This window comes from Haliaeetus albicilla, chromosome 24, assembly GCF_947461875.1.
Source record: "Haliaeetus albicilla chromosome 24, bHalAlb1.1, whole genome shotgun sequence".
Lineage (NCBI taxonomy): Eukaryota > Metazoa > Chordata > Aves > Accipitriformes > Accipitridae > Haliaeetus > Haliaeetus albicilla.
The window spans coordinates 1,476,510-1,501,731 of NC_091506.1; the positions used below are offsets into that span (position 1 = coordinate 1,476,510).

General features: G+C 43.0%; 1 protein-coding gene across 2 annotated transcripts in view; it reads right to left on the reverse strand.

Annotated features, from left to right (window-relative positions):
- Positions 1-1,941: 1,941 nt before the first annotated feature.
- Positions 1,942-25,222, reverse strand: part of GRM7 (glutamate metabotropic receptor 7) — a 308,873-nt gene continuing 285,592 nt past the window's right edge. The window contains exon 10 of one of the 2 annotated variants that reach the window (XM_069811772.1): positions 1,942-2,112. In XM_069811772.1, the coding sequence (XP_069667873.1) occupies positions 2,063-2,112 (50 nt within the window). In that variant the 3' untranslated portion in view covers positions 1,942-2,062. The remainder of the gene's footprint in view (positions 2,113-25,222) is intronic. The other variant, XM_069811770.1, reaches the window with a different exon arrangement.

Below are 25,222 nucleotides of genomic sequence, written 5' to 3' on the forward strand. Positions count from 1 at the left end.
ATTGAGAAAAAAAATTGGGGTCTTTTTTGATGGTTAACATACTTATTTAGCCCAATGCTGGCTCTGTTGCATTTATGGACAGCACAGAGAAAAAGGATAATGTTGCAGAGCCTCTGCCTTCATTATTTGTTGAGCTGATAATTCATTTCCTGCTAACAAAGCCTTTACTTGGTTGGAATTTCATCTTTCATTATTATATCTATGAATATTAAAACAACAACGAGAAGGCCTTGCAAACATCTATCTAGCCCCCATGCTTGCACGCATAAAGAGTCAATCAAGATCTGACATGGAGGTCTTCATCACTATGCACTGTGGCCTATGTTGCAGCTGTCAAATTTTCTTTTGATGCTGATTAACTTCATCAGTATAATTGATCAAGTTGTCTAGAGAAAACGGGAGGCTAAATACTTTCCAAAGTAATCGTCACATTGCACCCAAAATGCTGTTACTATGCTGAAGGCAGCACGCAGGTGCTGTGCTGCAATTGGAATGAGTTTCCTCTCACCTCTTGCCTAAACTTTTCTCTTTTTTCCCCCCAGCTCACTCAACAGTTGCCTGGCAGATTGACTTTGATTAGTTGCTCATTTAATTGCATTCTGGTGTGCTGTTGAACATAATATCCTTCAAAGTCTTAAAGAAGACTCAACAGTTGAAGACAGCTTTGGAGACCATCGAACACAGACAGGAGGGCTTTCTCCACGTGACCGTAATTTGGCTTTTGGGGGTTGCTTGAAAAGGCACCTTTTTTTTTTTTTTTTTTTTTGCAATTATCTGCCAGCTCCCCCAAGACCTTTTCCAAACCCGCTCTTTGTGCACAAAGCCTGAAATACCTCTGTGTTGGGTTTTTGGATGTCCACATCTGACAACATCACGAAATAAACTTTACTCACAAGGGGGGAGGGGGAGGGAGCAACTGAAAAAATATATTTATTGGAGTAAATAAAAAAAAGTTAACCAAAATCCTTTATTGATACATTCTTGGATAATATCACAGGATCGAGAGAATGGAAAGGAAGGGAGGAGTTTGCGGCAAAGATTGGTTTCACTAAATTGGCACATAAGCAGCAAGATTAACGAAATTACTTATTACAAACAGTATAAAACATACATGCTTTTTTAAGTCCTTATCACACTGGTCAATCATGGTGGGGCATCAACAGAGAAAAAACCTCAAGACATGTAAAAGCCATATTCTTTCCTCCAAATATCATAAGAATTATTGAAATTATTGCAAAATAGTCATATACCTTAAATAAAATAACAAAATAGAACACAAATACAAATATCAAACATAAATTATTAACATGTACCATAAAATACATTACTGGCATGCATTCCAAATATCAAGACCTCTACTAAAACTCAGCAAAAATCCTTTCTGCTTCCTCTGCAGCCCATCAGAGTTGTGAAGGGGGGGGACGACTAACTTCGCCAGCACAGTTTTTGGTCTTTAAATTCTTTTTTTGTTTGTTTAGTTAAAAAAAATAACGTATATGGATTGCAGTGATACAGTAGTAATCATACAAGTCATGTACATAGGCCTTTAAAATCCTTAGTTGCTGTGGTGGTTTGTTTTGAATGTGCTAAGTCTGAGAGAACAGGGCCTCAATGGGACTGTGCATTCAAAAAACAAACAGTGAACTCGAAACAACATGGATGGCAATATGCAAAAATCCTCACAAACTGTACAGAAAGTTCAAAAACTTGCAGTCTGGAAGTACATAGAAAGACAGAATTAGCCCCTTGAAAGTCCTCGTAGCTGGACGCAGCCCGCCCCGGGGAGCTGGTCCTCCCGTGCCGCAGCCGGGCGCGTGGGCTCCCACGGCCGGAGCGGGTCCGAGGCCACGGCCGACGGCAGCGCCAGCGACGTACGAAGCCGAGAGCGATGAAGGATATTTCGGGGAGCAGCCGTCGGGAGCGCGGGGCTCCTCTCGCGCTTTCCCGCAGCATCGCCGTGCCCTCGCCCCCCCCGAGACGGACACCCCGGGGCTCGGAGGAGGTCTGCGCCAGCGGTGGATGAAAATCCTCACCCGTCCTCCGCCCCACGTGGCAAAACGGACTAGATAACCAGGTTGTTATAGCTGACGTACTTCTTTTTTGCAGCAGGGCCTGAAAGAAAACCGGAGAACTGTCAGAAACCCGCCAGCCGAGACCCCCTGGGAAAGGGCCGGCTGCTGGTCCGGACCCCCCGGGCAGGGCCAGGGATGCGCCGGCAGCTCCCGCATCCCCGGGAGCAGCGACCCCCGGGCGGCGCGCGCTCGCGGACCCCACTCCCGGCGGAGGGCCGATGGATGCGCCGAAGCGGCGCCTCCAGCTCCAGCTATTACTATAGGTGAAGCTACCGCTGACTGATTTTGTTATACGCGTGCAGTCTGTACGACGCCACTGCTGAGGCACCTTAACTAGATCCTGTGAAGATTTCTTTCTTGTAAAAAACAGTGGCATCCTCTCCCACTTCCTAAATCATCCCGGGGTAAACTTGGCTTTTCTCACGGATAAAGTGGTTCTCACTCAAGTTTTATTGACTTCTGCGAATTTTTCAGTGTGGGGATGAAGGTACCAGCTTTCCTAACTACTCCCCTCAAATTAAATCTGTTTGCAAACAGAAATAAATAAAACCAGTCAGTAACTACTTTGTGAGCAACGCTACACACTTCCGTCAGTAAAAATGGCAGATACTTCCAGCTGAATACAAAGCAAAATATTCTGCAACACTTTGGCAACGCTGACGGATCAGGGACATGTCAACTGATAACATGTTCTCCATCAGGCATGTTAACAAAAACATCACTATTTATATGCAAATTCCGTAACTAGGATGTAACTACATGTACTGGGCTTATGAGATTTTATATTGAACTGTGTTCCAATGCATACGGAAATTTTCCTACTTTTTCACTTGCCAAAAAAAAAAAAGAAAAGCCAGTGTATGAAGTATGTATGCTCTTGCAGTAAAGATGAAAATCCATTATTCTAACTGAGTTTTCACGAGACCAGTTTAAGCTAATGGATATTCTCAAAAGGTTAAAATTATCAGGCACTGTTGTTATTATCAACTATTCTTATTCAGCATCTGTGGGTTTTTTGAGTAACTTGGATTCAATGAAATACATTAATGTGAATCATAATCAACCCTGCACAGCAAAGCTGAATACATAAACAAACCTGATCCTCAATACATCCCCCAATAAAACAGACATTTGGATTATAAGTAAAAGAAAGGAATAAGGCTGATTTTCTGGGATTGCTGAAAACCTTCTGCTCTTTTTCCTCCATCCCTGCCCTTCCCCGGGGGAGAGGAGGGCTCTGGAGCATCCCCCCGCCTCGGAGACCCTAACGCACTCCCTCTGCGACCCCAGTCAGGGCCTGTTTTCCCTTGGTGTGTCCAGCAGCCAGAAAGCATTATTAATCAGAGACCGCTATTAATTTTTCAGGTGGCCTGCTCTTCAGAAATACTTGCTTAAATAAGGACAGGGTCTCTGCCAACAATTCAGAACATTTTGAGAGTATAATGCATGAGAGTGCAGTCAAATGTAAATATTTTTCATGGTGTTCGCTACCTTTTTTACTGCCAAAGACAAAGAAACAGTTTTACTCCTAGGTATTTTCAAGACTGTCATTTAAGAACCTCCTCTGTAACTCCAGCGCTTTGCAGTATTATTCTGAAACCCTAATTCAGCTGTTTCACCATGTTCCATATAAGAGTCAGAGCTGTCTGTTCAATCAAGGACTGATCCTACAAAATGCTGATCATCTTCAGTTCCCATTAACTTCTCTTGGACACGAAGGTGTTCAACACATGGCAGGATAAAACTCATTATCCTTCAAGGCTAGACTGCAAATATTCAATAAACTGTGGTATGCTATTAAATGCTGAAGAGAGGTAAAATGAAGCTGGAAAAAAAATATCATCATGAAACAGGTTGCAAAGTAATTACATGTATTATTTTGTGATATACTTCAGCTTTATCCATTACATGCTCCAATTTCAAACAGCAGCAGAGCTCCTATGACAGAGAAGGAGATTTTGATACTTTCCACTGCTGGTTCATATCATGTCAACCCTCTAATGCTAACAGGGGTTTTACTCCAGCTTTCAGCAAACCTGATAATTTTGCTTGATGAGTTTTCTCACAAATTCAACCACAGTAGCCCATTTCTCATTTTCAATACGACAATGAACCACCAGTGCCAAATGAGTTCAGCCAAGAAATATTGTTGATAGCATGTACTTCTGTAACCTCTCTGTGAAAAGATGGGCTCCACGCGTCTGAGCCTTAGACAGTAGTTATCTTTGGCACTGCTCTGCTTCACAAGAATAATGTAGTTGACAAAAGCATCATCCATAATTTAGATAAAATGATCAATAAAAGCTTCATGGTTATTTTAGAAGAGGAAAGACAATCTTCCTGGGTTTTAAAGGCTGTTAGGCCAGAGGAGATGATATCTCTTGTTAGGTAGCTGCTGCATTTCACAGCTCTGTTCCTGCACTAGCTCCAGGAACCTGGAGCTCAGCTGATGTATAACTTCCAGAAGCACTCCAGTCTTGATTTGAAGACTTCAGGAGAGAGACGGTCTACCTTGATAATGAATCGCTACTGAGTCTCAGCTCATCATTATCATTGGCAATTAGCACTAGGTATGGATTTTCCTCAAATAAATTAATTTACATGAAAATGGGGAATGCTAATGAAACATCAGCATTACCAGAATTCACCATGCTTTAATCCACAATACATGAGCATTCCTTGTTCTTTAAATGGAAAATAGATACAGATCTCATACGCTCTGTTGCTGTTAGTGTTAATGGATGACGGCATTCCAACAGTGAAAACAGATTGTCCTCTTGCGAATAACTTATACAAGTTAATTAATATACATATAATTATGTCAACCTCAGCTGGCCATTGACATAGACCTATTGGAGGCGAGCCAATAGCTGTGGTATGCAGAATCTGAAATTTGGGACTATACCTTCTGTACAGAAATACACAGTCCAACTGCATCCCCCTTCCTGAGGTCAGTGCAAAGGAACAAGCAAACAAACCGTGGGATAAACGTGGGCTGCTAGCTATTTTTAAGTACTGTGTAGAAAGGAAACATCCTAGATGTTGACTGCCTGCATATTTGCAAATAAATGTGTTCTTGAGGCATTGGCATCGTATAACTTGTTTGAAAAAAAGAGGACCTTTCTATTTAAAAAGAGGCTACATATTGCTATTAGTGACAAGCGCCCTTTTCTGCTAATTGGTGGTGAAGAGCAACAATGTTAATAGAAGAAGAAATTAGTATGAGGAACCTGAAGAGTACAATCTCATATATACAGACAGGACTGCTCTACTGGAAACGATCTCCAGGTTCAGTCCAGCCATAGGTAACTGCATCTCATGCACTTGTCAAGCAGAGCGCAGCACAGGGTTCTTCACCTCCCACTATAGTTTTGCCTTAACTTTGCTTGAAAAGAAAATTGTTTTGGCCACGTTATGGTGGAACCCAGCCTAGCCTGTCACACTTCAAAACGGTTAGGTAGGTCTGCTGCAGGGATGCAGAGAGTGATGAACTGTCGTAACGCATTACTGCTAACACACGGTACTGGCTAGAAGGGAGGTGCAGCTATCACGTCTCCCTTGTGCTGCTGACACTGCTGTTTGTTAGTCTTCTGGGTTTATGACCATTACACTTACTCCCAATTTGAAAGTAATCAGGAACTTTGAAAAAACAAGAAGGCAAGAGCCTTCCAATGCCTTCCAAGACGAGCTGAGACAGGGCGAGTGTTTGATTTCCTGGCAGCTGGACTGACGGAAGCATAAAGAAGGTCATCACGAACCCCAGGCACTTCATAGCATGGCGTTAGTTGTAAGGATGTGCCTGTGTACAAGATACTGACAACCACATGAGCTGCGAGTTGTCCTCTTAGTTATGTGCTGTGCCTTTTCCCGTTCTCCCTAAACAGATCCCACCCTCCTCCCTTGCAACATCCATTTCAAGACACCCGCACGCAGCCTACAGCAGCACAACCCAGATGAAGACAACCTGTGGAAAATAATCAACATTTCCTTACAGCACAACAGTTAATTAAAAGCCTGTCCTTTACAGCTTGCCAACAGGAGGTGGGGGGCAGTGATAGTCTACACCCATCCCCTTCCAGAAGTGAGTAACAGGATTTCAAATAACTGCATCTCTGTGCCAACAACATATTAAATACGCAGGAGCAAAAAATCCTCTTTGGATATATAAGTTTCATCACTTGACTGGTTTTCATTATCTTGAGCATAGGCCACAAAGAAAGAAGCTCCCACAGCATCCAAAAGCAAGGCAGATCTGTCAATACTTGCTCAGAGTGAGATTTAATCACTTTCACTTCAATTTTATGCACATTTGTAACCTCTTTCGTGCTTAAAGAGAAAAGATTTATGGGGCAAAAGATGAATTTTATTACAGCCCACAGGCATCTTAAGCTATCAAATGTATGAAACATGATCTTAGTATTTCCAGCACTGAGCAAGAACTGACATCGTGATGGCTATGAGTCTGGAACTTCTGCTCTGATTTCCTTTCCAGTCACTGTGGCAGATTATGCTTACCTCCTCTTTTTCATTTTTTTAATTCTTGCTTAGAAGCCTGTATCACTCATGCCAGGCAAAGCGGAGGCTGATTATTAAATCCCGCTTCTAGTCCATCTAAAAGGGAAATAGATGCAGGTGGCTCCTCCTCCATCTCTGTACCCGAAAGACAGAGCTATCCACATGCTCTGTTGCCTTTAAATTGGGGAATATATATGAGAAAAGAGATGAAAGCAACAGTCCTAAATGATTCTACATGCTTGTCCCAAACCTGACAAATGGAATGAAGCTTGGAGAAAATAATATAATTTTAAATTTATTATCTAAATGTAAATAGATTGTTATATCACATTTTCACATCTCTCCTGTTGTGCTCCCTACCATAGTGTATCGGCAACTTATCTGGTATATAAATGCCTACAGTTATAGAAAAACCATCTCATTTTATTGCCTGTGTCGGTGGGTAGTTGCTTGTCTCTGAGCTGCAGCCTGAACTGCGTGACTTTTATGCAGATTAGCACACAGAACCTCATGTTTTAATAATAGAATACGAATATATTAAATTACAGATATAACATTAGTAAAAAGTGTGCTCCTCTGTAATTGCTTTACAGCCTTCTCTTCTCATACATTATATCACCTTTGGCTGTCATCTTTCCCTGTCACTCTCACTAAAGCAGCAACAATTAGCGCCTCAGCGCCGAGGACACCCATAAATAGCAGCGGTGTTCCTGTCGCCCGAGAGGTTTGCCAGCAGATCACGAACGACAACAGAGAGGGAGAAGCTGCTAAAGAGATTGTTTCTGTTTCCTGACGACTAATTTATCCAGTAGCTAAGTGGCCTGATGGCAACCTGGTGACAGGTTCAGAGGGGACAGCAGCGGGTCCATCGTTCTCCTGCTGCCGCCCCTGCCCGGGGCGATTCCTCCGCGCCACTCGGGATCGCATCTCCCCGCCTGGGCTCGCCGGCTCCTCACCGGGCACACGTCACCCATCCACACGCTCGGGCTCCCTCCCGTTTGACATGACCGTCCTCCCCGGGGGATAAACGCTGCAGGAACGGTTTCTTTCTCTTTGGGCGGTCTTGTCAAAAGTGAGTCAACAAAAATACAGCAGTGAGTACAAGTTAACCTCCAGGATGAACGATACTCGTGTTGAAGCACCGACTGAGGAATGAGCAACCCGAATAAACTTCTCTGACCATCCCTGCATCCCTTCTGATGGGCACGGCCCTCTAGGTTCTCCAGGTGGGATAACTGGATCGATTGCCCTTAGCGATGACTGAAGTACCCGGTGGAGGGAGAACCAGAAAGAGCACGTTATACAAAATGCCGTAACGAGAGGCAAGGGCTGCTTACAAAGAGTAAACGCACTTTGGAAATGAATAGAAAAACACTTATCTAATAGAACTGTATAGATTTATACAGTCATCACTGATATTCCTTTCACTAGTCTTGTGACACGCTGTGTATTATGGCATGTATTACTAATATGCTGCTTGTAATCCCCATGAAATGTTAGAAAATCAAAACCAGAATGAAAGTGGGTGGTGTCAGTTACATTTTGTCTTTTCCTTACCTTTTTTTAAATATATGCTTCAAATTCCTCAATAAGATTTCATCCCTCTGCTTTGCTCTTGTAAAGTACTTTTCTTTCCTATTTTTGTCCAGTATTCAGAGTGATGTCACCATAGAATCCTGATAGGCATCAAGGGCATTAACTGTATTTCCAGACGAACGCTAAACCGTGGCAAGGATCTTCTCTGCTGGGGGGGGTCATCCAGAAGAAACTCAAGACACCTGGAAACCCCCACCCTGCCACAATCGCTTTGTGAGAGATGCAAGTTTCTGTCTTTAAATAACTTTTCTCCAATTCGCTTGGGTATCATACGTTGTTAATGCTACTGATTTCATATCCCCCCCTTTTGCAATTGCCTTTCTCCTCCCACCCTGCTCTGCCCCAGCAGTAGTTTCACCTAACCGGTACTTGGGAAATGTGGATTGAGATTTTGGAGGAGGATGTCCTGCATGTTACAACAGCAGCAAAACCACATGGAGTGACAGAGCGAGCCCTGAGGCTGCTTAATTCTCTAGAAAAGCCAGAATCTGTGAACAGTGTAATTAATTCATTAAATGCCGTCAAAGAGCGCTACAGGAGGATGGAGGGCGCGTGGGGGGAGATAATGGCGTTAGGATGGCACAGCCTGGGCTCGGGAACGCCTCTCTGGCAGAAAACAAACCCCAGTTTCCATTTCAGTTTCACCAGCTCCAAAACCAAATGTGATTTTCAAGTGTGACGATTGGTACATTTTGTGTGAATTGGTATCCAAGGCACAAGACCCTAAATTGTCACTGCAAATAGGATCAAATTAAGCAGCCCCAGACATGGAACATAAAGCTGAGAAGGAACTAAAATGGCATAAAAAGAGAACGGGGCCACGTCGCTTAGCAACCACCACCTTTTTGGGTGGATTATGCGAGTCCGGACACATTTGCACCATTGACAGTCGTTGCTTGTAATGTAAAGGAGCTTTCCCGTATCTCTGTGTGACAAGTTCGGTTAGGTGCTGGGGTGGTGAGGACCAGCCTGAGCGTGACCAGCATCCCGGTTATGGCAGGGATGACCTGCTCCGGCGCAGATCTGCTCCAGAGCTGGGTTTGCAAGAGCTCGGCTCTGACGGGCAGTCCCTGGAGGAGCTCCTCTTGTTCGGGGTTTTGCCTTTTTTAAGAACTTCGAGATTTTTTTAGTGCTAATCTCTTCTTGAGTTTTATTCATTTGAACTGGAGTGCTGTAGGTTGCCAGATGATTGCCACCAAAATAATAAAATGCACCAGGTATTAGGAATAGCTGTAAAATCTTCCAAAGGTAATCTGAAAATTTCCTTCAGAGGTTCCTTGAAAGATGAGTTTGCTGTCAAAGAATTTCCAGTGCCATTATGAGATTTGTTTCAGCTTTTCTGAGATGCATTAGATTGGCTGAAGTATTCAAAGGACAGCACTGAAGGATGCTTGCAAACCACAGCCTGAAAAATTGTCCCCCCCAGCCGTGCCTCTGCACCTCTCCACGGAGGAGCCAGGCCTGTCCGCAGCAGGCGTTGTGTGTGGACAAGGTGTTCCCTGCTATTTAATACAGAATACGTTATCTGGGAGATTCCTGCCAGCAGGGAGGAAGAAAAAACATCTCTGTGGTCAGGAAGATTGAAGTCTTGCAAATATATACATGAAGCAAATGGCTCACAAAAAAAATCACGGACTAAGGTTTCTGAAGCCAAACTCTTAAAACTACTTAAGGACAGTTGATAGGTGAATATGAATAATAAAAAAGTCCTGCAGATTTTAACTGGGAAAAAAACCTAAACAACTAGCTTCACTGGATAAATGTAGAACAAATAATTCACCTGGCTTTAAAAATTATAAATATATATTCAGATATTCATATATTCAGATATTTTCTTCACAATTTTCACAATCTGACTGTCTCATTTTCTGCTTCCATGCATTTAGAAATTTTGCAACAAAATGCAGTTACATTTGCAGAACCTGATCTGCCGCAGAGGCCGTACTGATCTACGCAATGCAAAGAGAGAAAAACTGAGCTCCTTGTCCCCCTGTGACCTGCTGTCACCGTGTAAACAGGCAGGAACAGCACTGCCAGCGCTGGCTTCGGCAGCGCTGTCTCAGCCTCGCTGCTGGGAGGGCAAGCATTCAGCTGACTCTCTTGGGCTCAGATTGGGTCAATAATGGGATATTCTGGTCAACACCTCGATCCAGAGAAACTGCTGTACCTGAAACCACTCCAACCACCTGCCAGAGACACCCTCCTGTCTTGTGCTGTACGTCCTTCAGGAGGCTTGTTTCTGTACGCCACCTCCAGATCGCAGGCTGTGCCCACCCTGTGAGCTACGCTGCGCCTACGGGAACGCACCAGAATCTGCTGGCGAGTCCACGCGAGCACCAGTCCCACGGCAAGCCTCGGAGAACTTGTCTGACTGCATCCGACTGCACACCGAGATGGATGGAGAACATGCAGAACAATCCCACCTTTACTTGGAAAGCAAAAGCAACTTGGCAGCAGTGGCTTTTTAAAGTGTCCCACAGCTGTAATTCCCCCGTTGCTGCTAAGAAGACCCACACGCATGGGATTTAATACTGCAGAGTTCGTCTGATGGAACGGGAAGTGGTGAAGAAAACCCCAATGCTAGCTAAAATCGTCGCCAGTCAGGTCAGGCCACATGGACAAATTTTTACCTAGCGTAGACACAGAATATAGCACTTAAGGTTAGAAGTCTAATGAGCTGTCACCAAAATGTCAAATGCTGCAAAAGAAAAAACCAAACCAGCCTCCCCCACATGTGCACACACACTAATTTAGGAAGACAAGGCCAGATTCTGTATGGGCTCAACTCCACTAACGTGAACAAGGTGGCTGGAAGCCAGATGTCCAACCACTCTTTCTAGTTACATCACCACACGCCACTCAGATGTCTTTGTTTCCAATCTGCAAAACGCTGATAATGTTTATAAACTCCTACCTCAGAGTGAGATCGTAAGGTGAACACCAGCACCTAGAAATCTTGAATAAGTAATTAATGCCAAGAGAGCACAATCAGAAAAATAGCCTAAGCAATCTTGCCTGTCAGTGCTGCTCTATATACGCTTGATAACCTGGATTCATCTGGTTCACCTCTGTGGCATTCAGAATGCAATTAATAATGAAATGATTACTTCCAATTATTAGAATAATTATGTTTATGCATATGCATTCAAATGTATTGTTCAGAGCAGGGCTGGGCAAACGCTGCAGGTGTATTTCTATCTAAAGAGCATCCACACATCTGTCACTTTACACAGCTTCCACTTCTAAATTCCTCATATTCTAACCAGGGCTACATTTTACCTTTAGGGCTTTCTTATTATTATCCCTTTTAGAAACGGATATTTACCCTGTCTATCATGCAGCCCCTAAGCAAAGTCAGACTGCATAGCTAGTCAAGTGAATGATATAACTACACTTGAAGTGAGCCTTGAACCCAGGGGACTGGCAAAACACCGTACAGAGTAGTGCCAGGGCCATAAGTAACAATTACAAATATCCAATATAATGGGTTCTTTTAACGAGGATTGCTTTGAAGTTCCCAGAAGGATTTAATAGGAAGCAAGAGTACGACCTTGCCAGTTCCCCAGGGCACACTGGGATTTGAAGTAGGTTTTTCTTTAAACAAAAATCCATTTTAGCTTATAAGGCTTTCCAGTAGTACCTGCTATCAGAGGTGTATGTTTTTAATTAATCAGGTTTTCAATTCATCAGGTTTTTTTAGGATGCACTTTTTGTGAGAACAGAGAATGTATCCAATAGGAAGAATAATAAAAGCAGTTCGTGGGTGAGATAATGGCATAATGATGGAAATCAGTTCAGGTCAAAGTGGCAACAACATGACATTCTTATAGCCTAAGATAGCTTGTTTGGGTTTGAGTACATAAAGTATGTGTTTGCTTCATCACTCTGCAAATGTATTCGACTGAGACCAATCTGCTGTTGAACTTTTATCTCGATAGGGATGAAGAAACTCTAAGCTCAGACAACATAGGGAAAGCGACCCTATTAGATGATTGCACTACAGGACAAAGCTAGAAAATTCTGACTTCAGGTAGAATAATAACCCATTAATTTCAGTGAAGCAGGCTTTCCCACAATGAATCCCAGAAAGGATGGGAAGCTTATACCAACCACCCTAAAACCCACAAAATGATGTAAAGATTATTCTGCAAAGTCAGTACACACCATTGCACGTGGCACTTACCTGTTTAGAAAAAGAAAAGATGAATGAATTGCTTATTTGAAAGTTGAGCACATTTCCATATAGTGTACCAGATAAATAATGAACTCTAGCTCATGCAAAGCCACGCTTCTCTAGCATACAGCTGCATGTGGTTGGAAGTTTTGCCTACTGGCATGGAGTAACTGTTACACTTCTCTAACATTGCTCTGTGGACAGCAAACTTAACCTGTCTTTGTAAAGACAAGTAAGGAAAAATCCTATAGAATGTAGCACAAAACATATACTTTCCATTTTTAAGACAGCATAACGGTGAACTCCAGCTCTACAAACATGAGTGAAATCCCACTCCCGCTCGAGTCGAGGGCAAAGCACCTGCTGATTTCAGCAGAGCCAGTATTGCTTGCCGTAAAAATTTACAGTATAATATAAAATAACGTGGAAAGTCATTGGTTTCTTACAACGCTTCTATAGCACTTTTCCACGTGGACACAGGGAGTGCTTTTGTGGGTTTTGTGATTTTCAGGCACACTGCTGTACACAACCATGCACCCCATGGCCCTTCTCCCCCACCGACAGCCCCCCACCGCTGGGATCTGGGGGGCAAAACACGTCACTGAGCAACTTTACCCAAACAAAATGGCCTCTGACAGGAGACATGCCTGTGGTAAGGGCAAAAGTGAGTGTCAGAGGAAATTCACTCCTCGGAAGAATATAATAAAGATAGGTACCTATGTTAATTCTTACAAGCTCTAAAAATAGGCCACAACCGGGATATGTGACACATGTTCCCCCTTTACAACGGCAAGATATGGCATTCATCATTATGAATATTTAGCAATGAAAGTGATAGTTCTCTGTAAACAAGCAAAAAGCATGTCATTTATTTCTCTGCCCCTGAACTGCTTATGCTGATAACTCTGTCAGCATCAATAAACTCCTTTTGTTAAGCTGGAAAGATGATCTAAACCACCTGCGGTGACCGACACTGCTTTCAGCCTCCTCAGGACTGGGCTAAAAGACATTTTTTTATCAGCCACACCTTTGACTATTTTGCAGGGTATTATTAAGGTAGGTGCATTCAGAGATAAATTCAGAGGTTGTTGTTTAATACTGATTTTCCCATCCGAGCCATCAAAAGAAAATGTGACTTTGAGTCAAAGAACAGAGCCAGACCCATACTGTCTATGGCCTGAAAAATCATCATGTTTTTGCTGAAAAGATAACTGTAAGATTGAGATTTTGAGGCAGGTAATAAGACTGCAATAGAAAAGGATTAGTTTTACCTTTTTAAACAAAAGCTAAAATCAACAACTATTGTACCGCTGAGGAACATTAATCTTGGGCACGTTTGGCTGCATCTTTCTCCCATCTCCTACTCGTCTGCTTTGCAGATAAAAACTTCTGGGTCAGGTGAAGTTTGAAAATATCTGCAACGCTGGGATCAAAGAATAAACAGCAGAAAGTCTTATCAATGCTTCCAGCAAATGAAAGATTGCAGAGAGGCTTAAAGAAGACCTGGCACGAGGAGCAGCCACGCAGCTGGCTGGGGTGTGCGTGCACTTTGGGGTGAGATGTCGTTAGGGGATGAGGCTGGGGAGCCAAAATCCCGGCTCTGAGCGCAGCAGGCACTGGGGAGCGCGCAGAGGGACCCGATTCCCAGCGGACCCCAGAGCCGCTGTACGAACCTTCACATCAACTAAATTCACAGCGCTGCACTGCAGGCAGGAGCGTGCTAGAAAAGTGCCCAGGATCTTAGGAAATGTGTTTCCAAATCTTTAAGACATCGTGGCAGGGAAGAAACAAAAACAATTCATATTACTCCATAATTGGAGCCGACAGTACAGAAACCATACTAATTTAAACTACATTTAAAATGTTTCCATTTGAATGCTGTGGACTGGAAAGATAACAAACAGTAGCAAATTATTTTCACCTGCTTAAAACAAAGCAATTAATAGTACGTTGGTTATCTTACCTGGAACCCAGGCTCTGTTGAGAGCTGTTAAAGCCAAGTGTGAAAACAGTTTGCATGAAACATAATTAAGATTATGACCCGAGAGATCTTCTAAAACATCCCAAAGGAGTCCTGAAGTCAGAGCTATAAGAAAACGACTCCTCTCTACCTCTTCACTTTGCTCCCGAACCGGCTCCTCCACGTCCCCCTCCGCCTCGTGCCGCTGCCCCTCGGCACGGCTGGGGGGTCTGCAGCCGCCCTCCTCCGCCCAGCACACGGGTGATGCTTTCCACCCGGCTGCACGCCTCTCCATCTTTTCACCTGGAATCCTGCAGTGTACTGTTCCCTTCTCTCCAGCTACTGAGAACCGATAAAAAAAAAAACAAACCCACCCAAACCCATTTCTGACACTGCCTCAACAGCACTTGTCTCCAGTCAGTCCCTGTCCTAGCAATACCCCGGCACTTCCCCGTGCAAATCCCTGGGGTTTGACCCAAGCAGATATACAAGTAAATACATGGTTATAAAGTAATCACGCAAGTAATCATTTTCTTTCTTACACCCACATTCAGTAAATACAGCTCTACATGTCTAGCTAGTTTATCCATTCAGTGATCAAAGAATTGAAAATGTTTTTCTAATTAATCATTCTATTTAATAAAAAAATCAAGAAAACTAAAATTCTCTGCAGTTGCCAAACAACAGGAACATAGGAATGAACAGCAATTTTTTTCTCCTTTTTTTTTTTCCCCCCAACTATATTCAGTTACGGGTTTCATACCGAGTTAGATTACAAAGGTATTTTATGTTTACTCATTTAATGAGTTACAAGCAATTCCATTATTTACTCTGTTTATTTCCAGGGTTTTTTTCCTACAAACTAGCACATTACCCTCCAAACAGCCCCCTGAATGCAGTGGCTATTTCTCTGTGCAGTCCCAAACCAAAAGCCTTGCTAGGACCTGGGCTCAAACAAATCATCCATTTCAACTAAACTCAGGCACTCATGGAGTCAGAGCCAGATTTGTATTTCTCACAATTTGGAAACATGTACTATTTTTCAATAGAAAATGGAAACCAAGACGACACCCGGAAAGAAAACTTTTGGAGAATTTGGATTTTGTCGAAGTCAATCTCCCAGTCAATAAACTGCCCATTCACGCCATCAGTCACATTTCTGAGCATACCGCAGCTCTGCTTCTGACGTGCGTGCCAAGGGAACCAGGCAACGGGGAGAAAAACAACATCTTGCTGAAGGACTGTGAATCTGAACCTATCATTGGATGTGAATGACAAGGTTACACCGAATACAACCTCCCTGTTGTAGAGGAACAGGTCATAGTTGTATTTTAAATAACAATAAGTGTCATATTTATTGGTCCATTTTTCTTTCCAGGAAAACATAACGATAGAAAAGACTGGACAAACGCTTCAACATCCCGTGGGTAACTGGTTCTTACTCCGTACATCCTCTCCTCTGAAAAGATGAATTTCCCTTGATAAACACTGGATACAAAGCTGTATTTTGTACAGGTTTTTATGGTGACTTTTCACATACCCAAGCACACCCTGATTTCTCGGGGCAGTGACTATGTCCTCAGTGAAGCACATTGTACACAGGGCTCCAACCTATGGTAGGACTCCTTCTGGCTTGTACTTACACCGCACCAAAACCTCCTCCCTGGGCTGTCTCTGTGTGTGAGTTAGCATAATCCCAGAAGAAACTGGTGCCAAACCTTTTGTTGGGTCATTTCCTTAGGAAACCACACTTCGTCCTGCTGTGACACACGCAGAGCCCGGTGGGGACTCTGGTCGGCTTCTCTACTCTTCAGGCATCCCGGCAGCCCCAGGGGATGCCCCGTTGGCCGCATGGGGTGGCTTTGCTTGCAAGCCCTGGACTCTGTCACCTCTACCTCCAGAGAGGGGGTCTGTAGAGCTCCAGCCCTGTGACACTTCTGGCCAGATTAACACCCTATAAATGAGAATGTGTGAAGTAGAGGGACGTTTGGCTATGGGCCATTTCTGGCAAGATCCACCACTGGGAGTATGACACTGTCTTACTGCCCCTAAGGAGATGAGGCTTGTATGAGAAAGTCCAAAAGGCAGAGGTGACCAGCCCAGGGGCATCGGAGAGCAGTGAGGACACTCTTTCAACATTAGACTCTGCTGCACATGTAAAAACCCATTTTGAACTGTATTCCCCTAACGCTTTACAATTTGGCACATGAGCTTAAATCAGAAGAATAATACCACATTCAGCTGCAGGTCTACTGCATTAGAAAGATGTGCACGCTTCTGAGAATGCATGCATGTGTACCTTTGTTAGTCTACATAGATATTTGGGGTATGTTTGCACTGGCAAGCAAAAGAGGACACAGGCATGTGCAGCGCAATCACAGTCTTCGTCCCTCTTACGTGGGAAGTCTGAATTACTTCATCATGGAGCAAATGCAACGCCATACCACTGACAGGGTGAGGTTCCTCACTTGAAAGGAACTCCCCTCCTTTTCTTCAAGTTGGCCTGCTCAAACTAGTTGGCAAAGAGTTGCAAGTAACAAACAACTTAACAGAAAAATCAAGAATGTTCATGAAGTGCAAAGAGGCTAAATTCACTGGAAAATTTATTCATGGTACATAATTCTGTAATACAGTGTCCAACAAAATTACACTCTGAGCTGCATGGTTAAACAGTACAATTTTGCTGCAATCAACATTTAATTTTTTTTGCAGAAAGTCTTGATTTCAAATATCCTGGAAATGTTTAACAGCTGATATTAATAAGAGTACAGATTTAATGTAAGGCTCTTTATTCCATGGACATGATAAGCATCATGACAAGTGGTGTAACTATGGCAACTGTATTTTTTTTCTTTCTTTTTCCACTGAACAGCAAGAACAGACATCTCTCTATATGCAGTGCCAGACTCTTCTCCCAGGTAAGACTCAGTGCTCTGAGTTACAGAGCAGTAACTAAGCCAAACATCAGATCCCAGGACTGGAATGCCTTCCTTTCCTATTCTGTGTTGCCATTGTGTTTCATGGGCATTTACATGTATTTAGCCATTAACCTAATTCCCTTCCTTTTTTTTGCACTATGTCTAGAAAATAAAAACATGCTTTTGTTCCTTGTTGTCAGACAGAGTTCAAACCCAATAAACTCACCCCAAGTCAGAAATACCTATTTTCATGAACAAAAGGATGCTCTCCTCTTTAATGTATCACCATACGTCACTGAAAGAGATGCCAACATTTCCTTTCCTGAAGCCAACGACTAGAAAAAAACCCCGGTGATGTTTTCCAGAGACGCTGGGTGTGAAAGTGGTGTCTATTTGCAATAAGAGAGAAACACTGAGAAAGACCAATTTCTTATGTGCCATTTTTTTGATTTGCTGCTGCTTACTGGCCCCCAAAAGACAAACAAACCCAGGCCCCTGCTGCACAAATATATTCTCTGTTTGCTATCTGTGTCAACATAAAATTATATCTATCTCATTTTACAGTATTATTTTATGTCAGTGACAAATGAATGCTCAGCTGCGTCTCACGCTCGTTTTACTCACGTGCTCCTTCAGTTCATCAGCACTGTCATTTCCGAGCGCTACACTGAAATTTTCTATGGGTTTGTTTTCCACAAGGTGACAAAATACATCAAAGCTTGGGTAAAATCACCAAAGACACACAACCGCACGCAGGAACAGGCTTGTACAACGTTATGACACCTGTGCCTGTATATTGCAGACACAAATGAAATACCTTGACCAGAAGCATGACAGCTATCAGGTAAATGTGGCTATAACTGACAGGCAGTTGCTGGGGTATGTTTGATTTTGTGGCAGCCATCATTTCTTTCTATTCCTGTTGAGTGTAGCACACTTCAACCCAGAGTGATTTTTTACCATCAAGGTTTTTTTCTGTTTTTTTCTATACAATCTTTGAACAGTTTTCTTCATGCTTGTAATCATGCACACAGAAAACTGCATGGATTCACATCTCTGAGAACATAATTTACCTGTAATGTTACTTGTTTTCAGTTTTCCTGGCCTTTTTACTCCATTATTACTATGATTAGCATTTTAAACTCACTTACCAAATTTTCAATAGGTTTGTGAACAAACACTCTTTCAGCCAACCTGCTGCCACTGGTTCTGTGTACTGCTGGAAACACTTTGTACCTGCTTGCCTGTGAGCTGTTCCACTAAAGACTGGACTCCAATGATTTCAAATATCATTCACCTCAGAAAAACACACAAAGGAAAAAAAAAAAGAAAGAAAAAAAAAACCAAAACATGTTTTGTTCTAAGTAAAAATGCAGCAGCAAAGTCACCAGGTCTAACACAAAAGCAAAATCCCAACAGCCAAATCCGAGAGGAACGGGCTCCACTTGTTCCCAGCGAGCCATGGACCCTTTTTCTGCAGGGAAAAAAAAGAAAGGGAGCATTCCCCCATCAGATCTGCTGGTGGGTTTTTTGTTGACTGAGCTTCACTGCCACATATCCTATTACTTCAGTGGCAGCTGTGAATAGACCTCCTTTATACCTGAGAGGAAAAAAAATTAAGTCACTCATTTAATACAGGTTTTGCACCTAACCTTATCGTCTATATAGATTTCATCACAAATGTAAGCTACTCACTTCTAAACCAGATATTAGATGTCCTCAAAATAATTCGTTTCACTGTCCTTTACTCCCTGCAGTATGTGACAGGTGTTATGGTGCTGATGGCTGTAAAACCATTGCATGGGAACTGAAGCAGAGCTTCTTCGTAGATGTTTTAATTCAGCACAGAATTTTTAAAGGAGGGTTGGGTTTTTTTAATGAAAAAAAGGAAAAATTATACCTCGCTTTGATGACCAGGAAAATAAAACGTGTATCTCAAGGCATGTGTTACTGGCTACTGCCGGGCAGGGCTGGGCAGGATGATGTGTGTAAACGCAGAAATCCCTCACCACTACCACTGAGCCGAAGGGAACTGGGTTACACCAGGGAACAGCTACTGAGCATCAAATCTAAGAACAACCATTGCACTTCACAGTCCATTAGAAATATTTTCTTTCCCAGAATACTGCATCTCCAGCATGCACTGGAGGCCTTTCTCTTCCGTCCTGTCTGCAAACCAAGCTTCAATATTTAACTGCAGTGGGGCTTTTCCGTGGAGGCTGTAGAGCGAGATGAGGAGTACTCAGACTTATTCCACGTGCACCACCTCGGAAATAGATCTGCAGCATCGGTTGGTGACGGCTGCTTGTCTAATTGTTAATAATAACAATTTAATAAATTCAATTAACTAATCGTAATAACCACAGGCAAACTAAAATGGCTGCAAAACAATTTTCTAGCAGTCAAAAATCACCAACTGCAAACAAGATCAAGAAAATCTGCAAGGACTTGAAATTCTAAAACCTCAAATTCAGTTCCCATACTACCTCAGAGGCCAAAACACAGTACAAAGTTTAGCATATGATTTCTTCAGTCTTTGACTTAAAGGCCATTAGTTGTTCTCTCCTAAAATCTCTTTTCTAGCCACTTCCAGTAAAATTATCCACACTTTTATTCTCAGTGGCCAGACAACATTGTGCATCTGAGTTTGTAAATCTTTCTTGGGGTTGGAAGATTCCTGATTATATCAAGTCAGGTTTTGCACCTGAGGTTACAATCATGGCTGCTTGTGGGAACACTTTTGTTATAATTATAGCAGCAGTAACAATTAAAAGAGTACATATCCCGAAAGGTGCAAGATGCAATTGCAATGCTTCCTATTGCTTGGGTAGGGGAGAAAAGAAATATGACTCCAAATATTGCAATGTCCTAGCCTGGGGTGATTCCAGTGAAATTAAGCTGAGAATGTCAAGTCTGATTTCATAATCCTACAACTCTTTATCAGAGTCACCTCATTAACACAGAGGAGGATGTGAGTGCACATAAGAGACTACAGCAAGCTACCATGTGAGAACAGCACCAAGTGAGTCCTGTCAAGGTGACATGTACCCTGCTCAGGAGAAAGGGAGTCATTATAAATATATGGAAGACAAGAGAGCCAAAAGTCTTTGTCTTTTCCCTGATATTACAATTTATGAATTTGACAAATTCTCCCTGAGAGGATGTAAGGACTGATAAATTAGTCAGAGGGAGAACTCAGCACTACTAAGAGTTTATTAGGCAAAAAAGCAAGAGAAGGACTGGTCCGTGAGGCATAACAGTGTATGCTCACTCTTCTTCCAAATTTCCTAGGAAAAAAGATCACATAAAAAGACAAAGAGAAACAATGGAACAAAAGAGGAATAGTGATACAAATATACTAACTGACACTCATTTGTGTCTCAAAGACATATATCTAGCTACCTAGCTTTTAATATCCAAAGCACTTATAGCCATGAATACTGTGTTTTAGCTAGCATTGTTCAAACATCAAACTATAAGGTGATTGTTTAAGTGCATACAGAATTTCAGTGTTTAAAAAAAGAAGCAGTCTGACACTTTCCTGCATATGTACATCTTGTATCGTGTAAGTCATGAAAGGTGTGAGACAGTATGCAAAATAATTAATATGGAAGCATGTGATTATGTGAACTTATTAAAGTGCATCATCAAAAGTTGTTATTCTGAGATGTAAAAAAGACAGTAACCCAATCCCCAAACATTCAGACAGGAGGGGACCTGGCAGAGGCTCCAGGGGGAACCGTGCTGCACCTGGAGGCTGCAAAGTCCTAGGGTCTCATGGCATCTACTGGCTTGTTACTGGCACACTTGGAGTTTTTCCAGCAAGATTTCCTGGACGTATAATAATATTAAAAATAATAATACTCTCATAAGTAGCTGGATTCCAACTATGCTTAACAAAGTCAAAAGGACAAGGACTTGGCTTCCCCTAACCTACCTTTAGGTCTCATTCAAGCAACAGTTGCAAAAGACTTCTTTCTGAGAGGTTTTAAATGAAACCTTTAAACAACACATACTGCTCTCTACCATACAAAGTGCTGTGGTGGCTTAAAAAATATATATCCATTGTGAGGGATACCCTTCACTGTTTGAAATGTCGTGAGAAGAGTCTAACCTTGCATTGCCAAGAAGGATAATTGCAAACCCCCTTGTATCACTCACAAGATGCTTAGGGAGAGAATAATTTCTGGCACTAGCTTGGCTGCCGGGCAACAGGATGCTGTCGTGGATATATAAAACCTGAAGGAAAACATTGATTCAAATGGATATTGAGACCTTGAGAAACTGGTAAAAATTAAAATGCAAATTGAATTTGCAAATACAAACGGAGGGGGGAAGAGGAATTATGTTCCTGGAACAAAAGTCCTGCTTTTTGCTGTTTTTTAAAGGAGAAACCTGGAGAGAGCAGCTGCCATGGTCCCATGCTGGTAGCTGCAGGGATGGGGTGCTGCTCTGCCCCCGAGCCCCTGGCCATGCTGGTGGCAAAGGGGTCTGAGGACAGAATGGGAAAGGGAACTCACAAAACCCAACAAATGCGTCAAAAACATCAAACAGCACATTTAAGTTTCACTTGTCACTCTTCAGAACATACCAAACTGTATTTTCTTTCCAGCATACTGGTCTTAAGGCACTTCAGTCCTGCATGTCTTCATCTCTTTAGAGGTTGCATCTGTATAAATCTTTTCATTTAAAAAGTCAATAAGACCATATCAAACCAGCAAAATTGTACCTGTGGAAAACAGGCCTCATTACAGATACCCCTTGGTGTGTACAAAATTAAAGGTTGTTCAACTGTTCAACCTCATCAAATGTAGCTGGGCTACAGCTTAGAAAATATGTGCTAATGAATAAGTAATTTCTGGAATAAATACTTACATGCCAGTTTCCGGCTTAACTTTGCAAAAGTACTGGAGTGCAAGGAGCCTAATAGTGCGTAGAAGGGACCTGTGGGCATCTCTCGACCGGTGTGTGCCCATTAGAGACGCGTCCCTAAACAGGGAGTGACCACTGGGAAAGCAGCTCAGGAGAAAAAGTATGTGGTGATTACAAGAAGAGGGAGAAGAAAAAAAATCACCTCTGAACTGCAGAAAATGGAAAATAAAAAATGCACCTATGGTTCATAGTGTGGCACAAGAGCAAATTGTGTTTTACCTGCTTTATCAAACTATGCTATGCAAAGTTACATAAAAATAAGAGTTAATGTTCCTGAGGGGGAGCAATGACAATACAGTCCGTTGCAACACATTTTTGCTAAAGCTTTAATTTAAAGTGCCACCCAATCAATGTTGAGCAATATTTCTGCAAGTCTCCTAGCAGAAGCACAGCAAGTCTTGCCCTGGTCCTCCCCTTCAGACGACAGGGTGAGGGACTCATGGACTGCAGCATCTGGGACTGTGCCACAGGCAGGAGACAAGGGACAGCGTATGACACAGGGAAAGGCACCAGCCTTGATGCTGCAGCGACCTCGCTGCAGGAAAGTAGATGTTCCCTTGATTTCCCATTTATTGCCTGGGCATGGAGTCATAGAGCGGTTTGGGTTGGAAGGGACCTTTAAAGGTCATCTAGTCCAAGCCCCCTGTCACGGGCAGGGCACGGTCCTTCCCGTTGTGTCCAAAAAAGCTGTAAAGAGCAGTTTAAGTATCAGTTGAGAACAGGGAAAATGCTCAGGTTCTGCAGTAAAAAGTAGCTGAAAACTAAACGCAGAGCTGAGCTCCTGTGTAGGGACAGGACCAGCCAACTTCTAACCCCCAAATCACATTTTGGTAGCTCAGAGCACTCACATTTTCTAACCTAGAAGAAACTGGGGGAAGTCTGTGGTCTTCAAGAACTGAGCCCTCCAGCAGGAGAGTGAGAGAAAATCCATTTTAACTGAAAAAACTTGCTAAAAAGGGAAGTGAATTTGTTCATCCATTTTATGCTTGAGTACCTCCACTATCACTTGAAATCTGTTCTGCAGACGAAGCTTTACAGACCGTGGCACAGAGGGTGCCATGGCGGTGGCCGCACTCTGTGGCCGGCGATGCCGTGCCGGTCAGCAGAGGTGGATGCCGTCGCTCCTGCATCGCATCTTGCACAGACTGAGGGCGAGATTTGGGGCTCCGCGCCCCCACAGCGCCCGGGTGGTGCAGGGGTCCCCCCCAGCAAGACTCGTCCCATGATCAGCTAGATAAAGTGGAATCTACCATCTCAATACAATCATTTACAACTTGGGAAGCAGAAAAATGTGTATTAGGGAGTAATTTGGGGTGTTGCACAGGCTTATTTGGATATATCTCTGTGCAATACTTTTAAAATAAGTGTATCATCATTAGAAGAAATTGATGATAAATGTTTAGTTTTTCAGTAAGCCATCCTAGAATACAAAGAGATGCAGTGAAGACCTGTCAAAGTCTTTTGCTTATCAATTTTGACTGCAAATTCTCATTTCTTAGCAGTCTCCACTGAATAGAAAATCCTTCAAGTGAGGTTAAACACAGAGCACTTTCTCAGGATGAAACCAGCCAGACTTAAAACGAAAATGATGCTTCAATCCAGAAAATAATTATTCTACACCACATACTCTAAGGCGTGACGAGCTGCAGAACAACACACAATGTGGACCCAAAGCCTTCAAAGAGTTGCCCAGTCCCCAGAGATGCCGCTGCTGGATGGCGTAGGTGGCCCCGGGGGGGCCCTGGGCTTCCTGGGACTGCAGGCAGGGGGAGGACAGGCACGGAAAATCCTTGGCACTAAAGGGTAACTCGAACTATTTACCTCTTTCAACATAAGCCCAAGATCAGTTTGAAACCATGTCATGACTCGTATCACAACAGCTTCATTATAGCACAATCTAAGTAATTGCATATATATTCTAGGAGAGATACGACCAAGAAACATAATGACTTCCCACAACATGGTGCTGCACATACCTTACAAGTGATCTCAACGCTTTGCAATCACCAGGGAAATTCCTCCGCATACAGATCAAGCAAAAAATGACTTGTAAAGCAACTGAAAAACTTTTGGAAGCTGCACACTGTGCCCAAGCCCTGGGAGGAGAGCCCTTGCCTCAAACTGTCGCTGAGCTACCCTCACTCCTAATGCGACTATAATTGTTTAACAGCCTAAGTGGTGCTAATGGCCTGCTCTGTATAAAAGCCAGCCCTCCCAGCTCTGCCCTTGCAGAGAGGTACAATGATTTTCAAATTAATTCAGTTAATACTGGAGATCTACTCATTGCCCAAAGCAGTGCGCGGGACCAGCTTTGGGGAAACCCGGCATGAATTCAAGAGGAAAGCAAAGTTCAAAGATCTGCCAGCTGCAGTACAAAGTTCAGAAAACATTTCTGCTGAGCCGGTAGCTGCTCCTCTTTGTGTCCTTAACCCCTCGCAGCCGAGCACTGCGGCACATAGCTAAGGTGGAAAGGTTAGCTGCTGTTTGAAAATCTGAGGCCAGTGCCTCCGCTAGTATCAATTGACGTTTCTTCTTCAAAGCAATGGGACCACTGTGGTTTAGACATGCTCAGCATCTGGCCCAGATCAAGTCAAAGTTCAGCAGAAAAGACAGACAAATGATAAAACGTTGCTGATGAGTTGCAGTGGTTCAGTGCATTATCCCTGCTAAAACAGCTTTAAGTGCTGAAGGACCACGAGTACCATCTTGTTGCAAAAAGCTACCGAAATAACAATGCCTAGTAATAATAATCCAACCAAAAAAGCAGGGGGACACTCTCCATTTAGTCTCCCCTTGACTGCTTTTATGAATGTTATGACAGACTTCAGAGCACAGCAAGCTCATGGGCATCACTCATGTCCTTCCTGGAGGAAAAAAGTAACCCATGCCATGGTTTTCTTTGTCCTTCTTACACTGAAGCAAATCCCTGTTAAACAGTATGTATTATATACATAGCAAAGTGCTCGGTAACTCCAGTGTGCTGAAGGGACACACCAAAGAAAGCCACAGTCTGCACCAGCTTAGAAGAAGAATTCACTGACCTTGGCACGAAGCG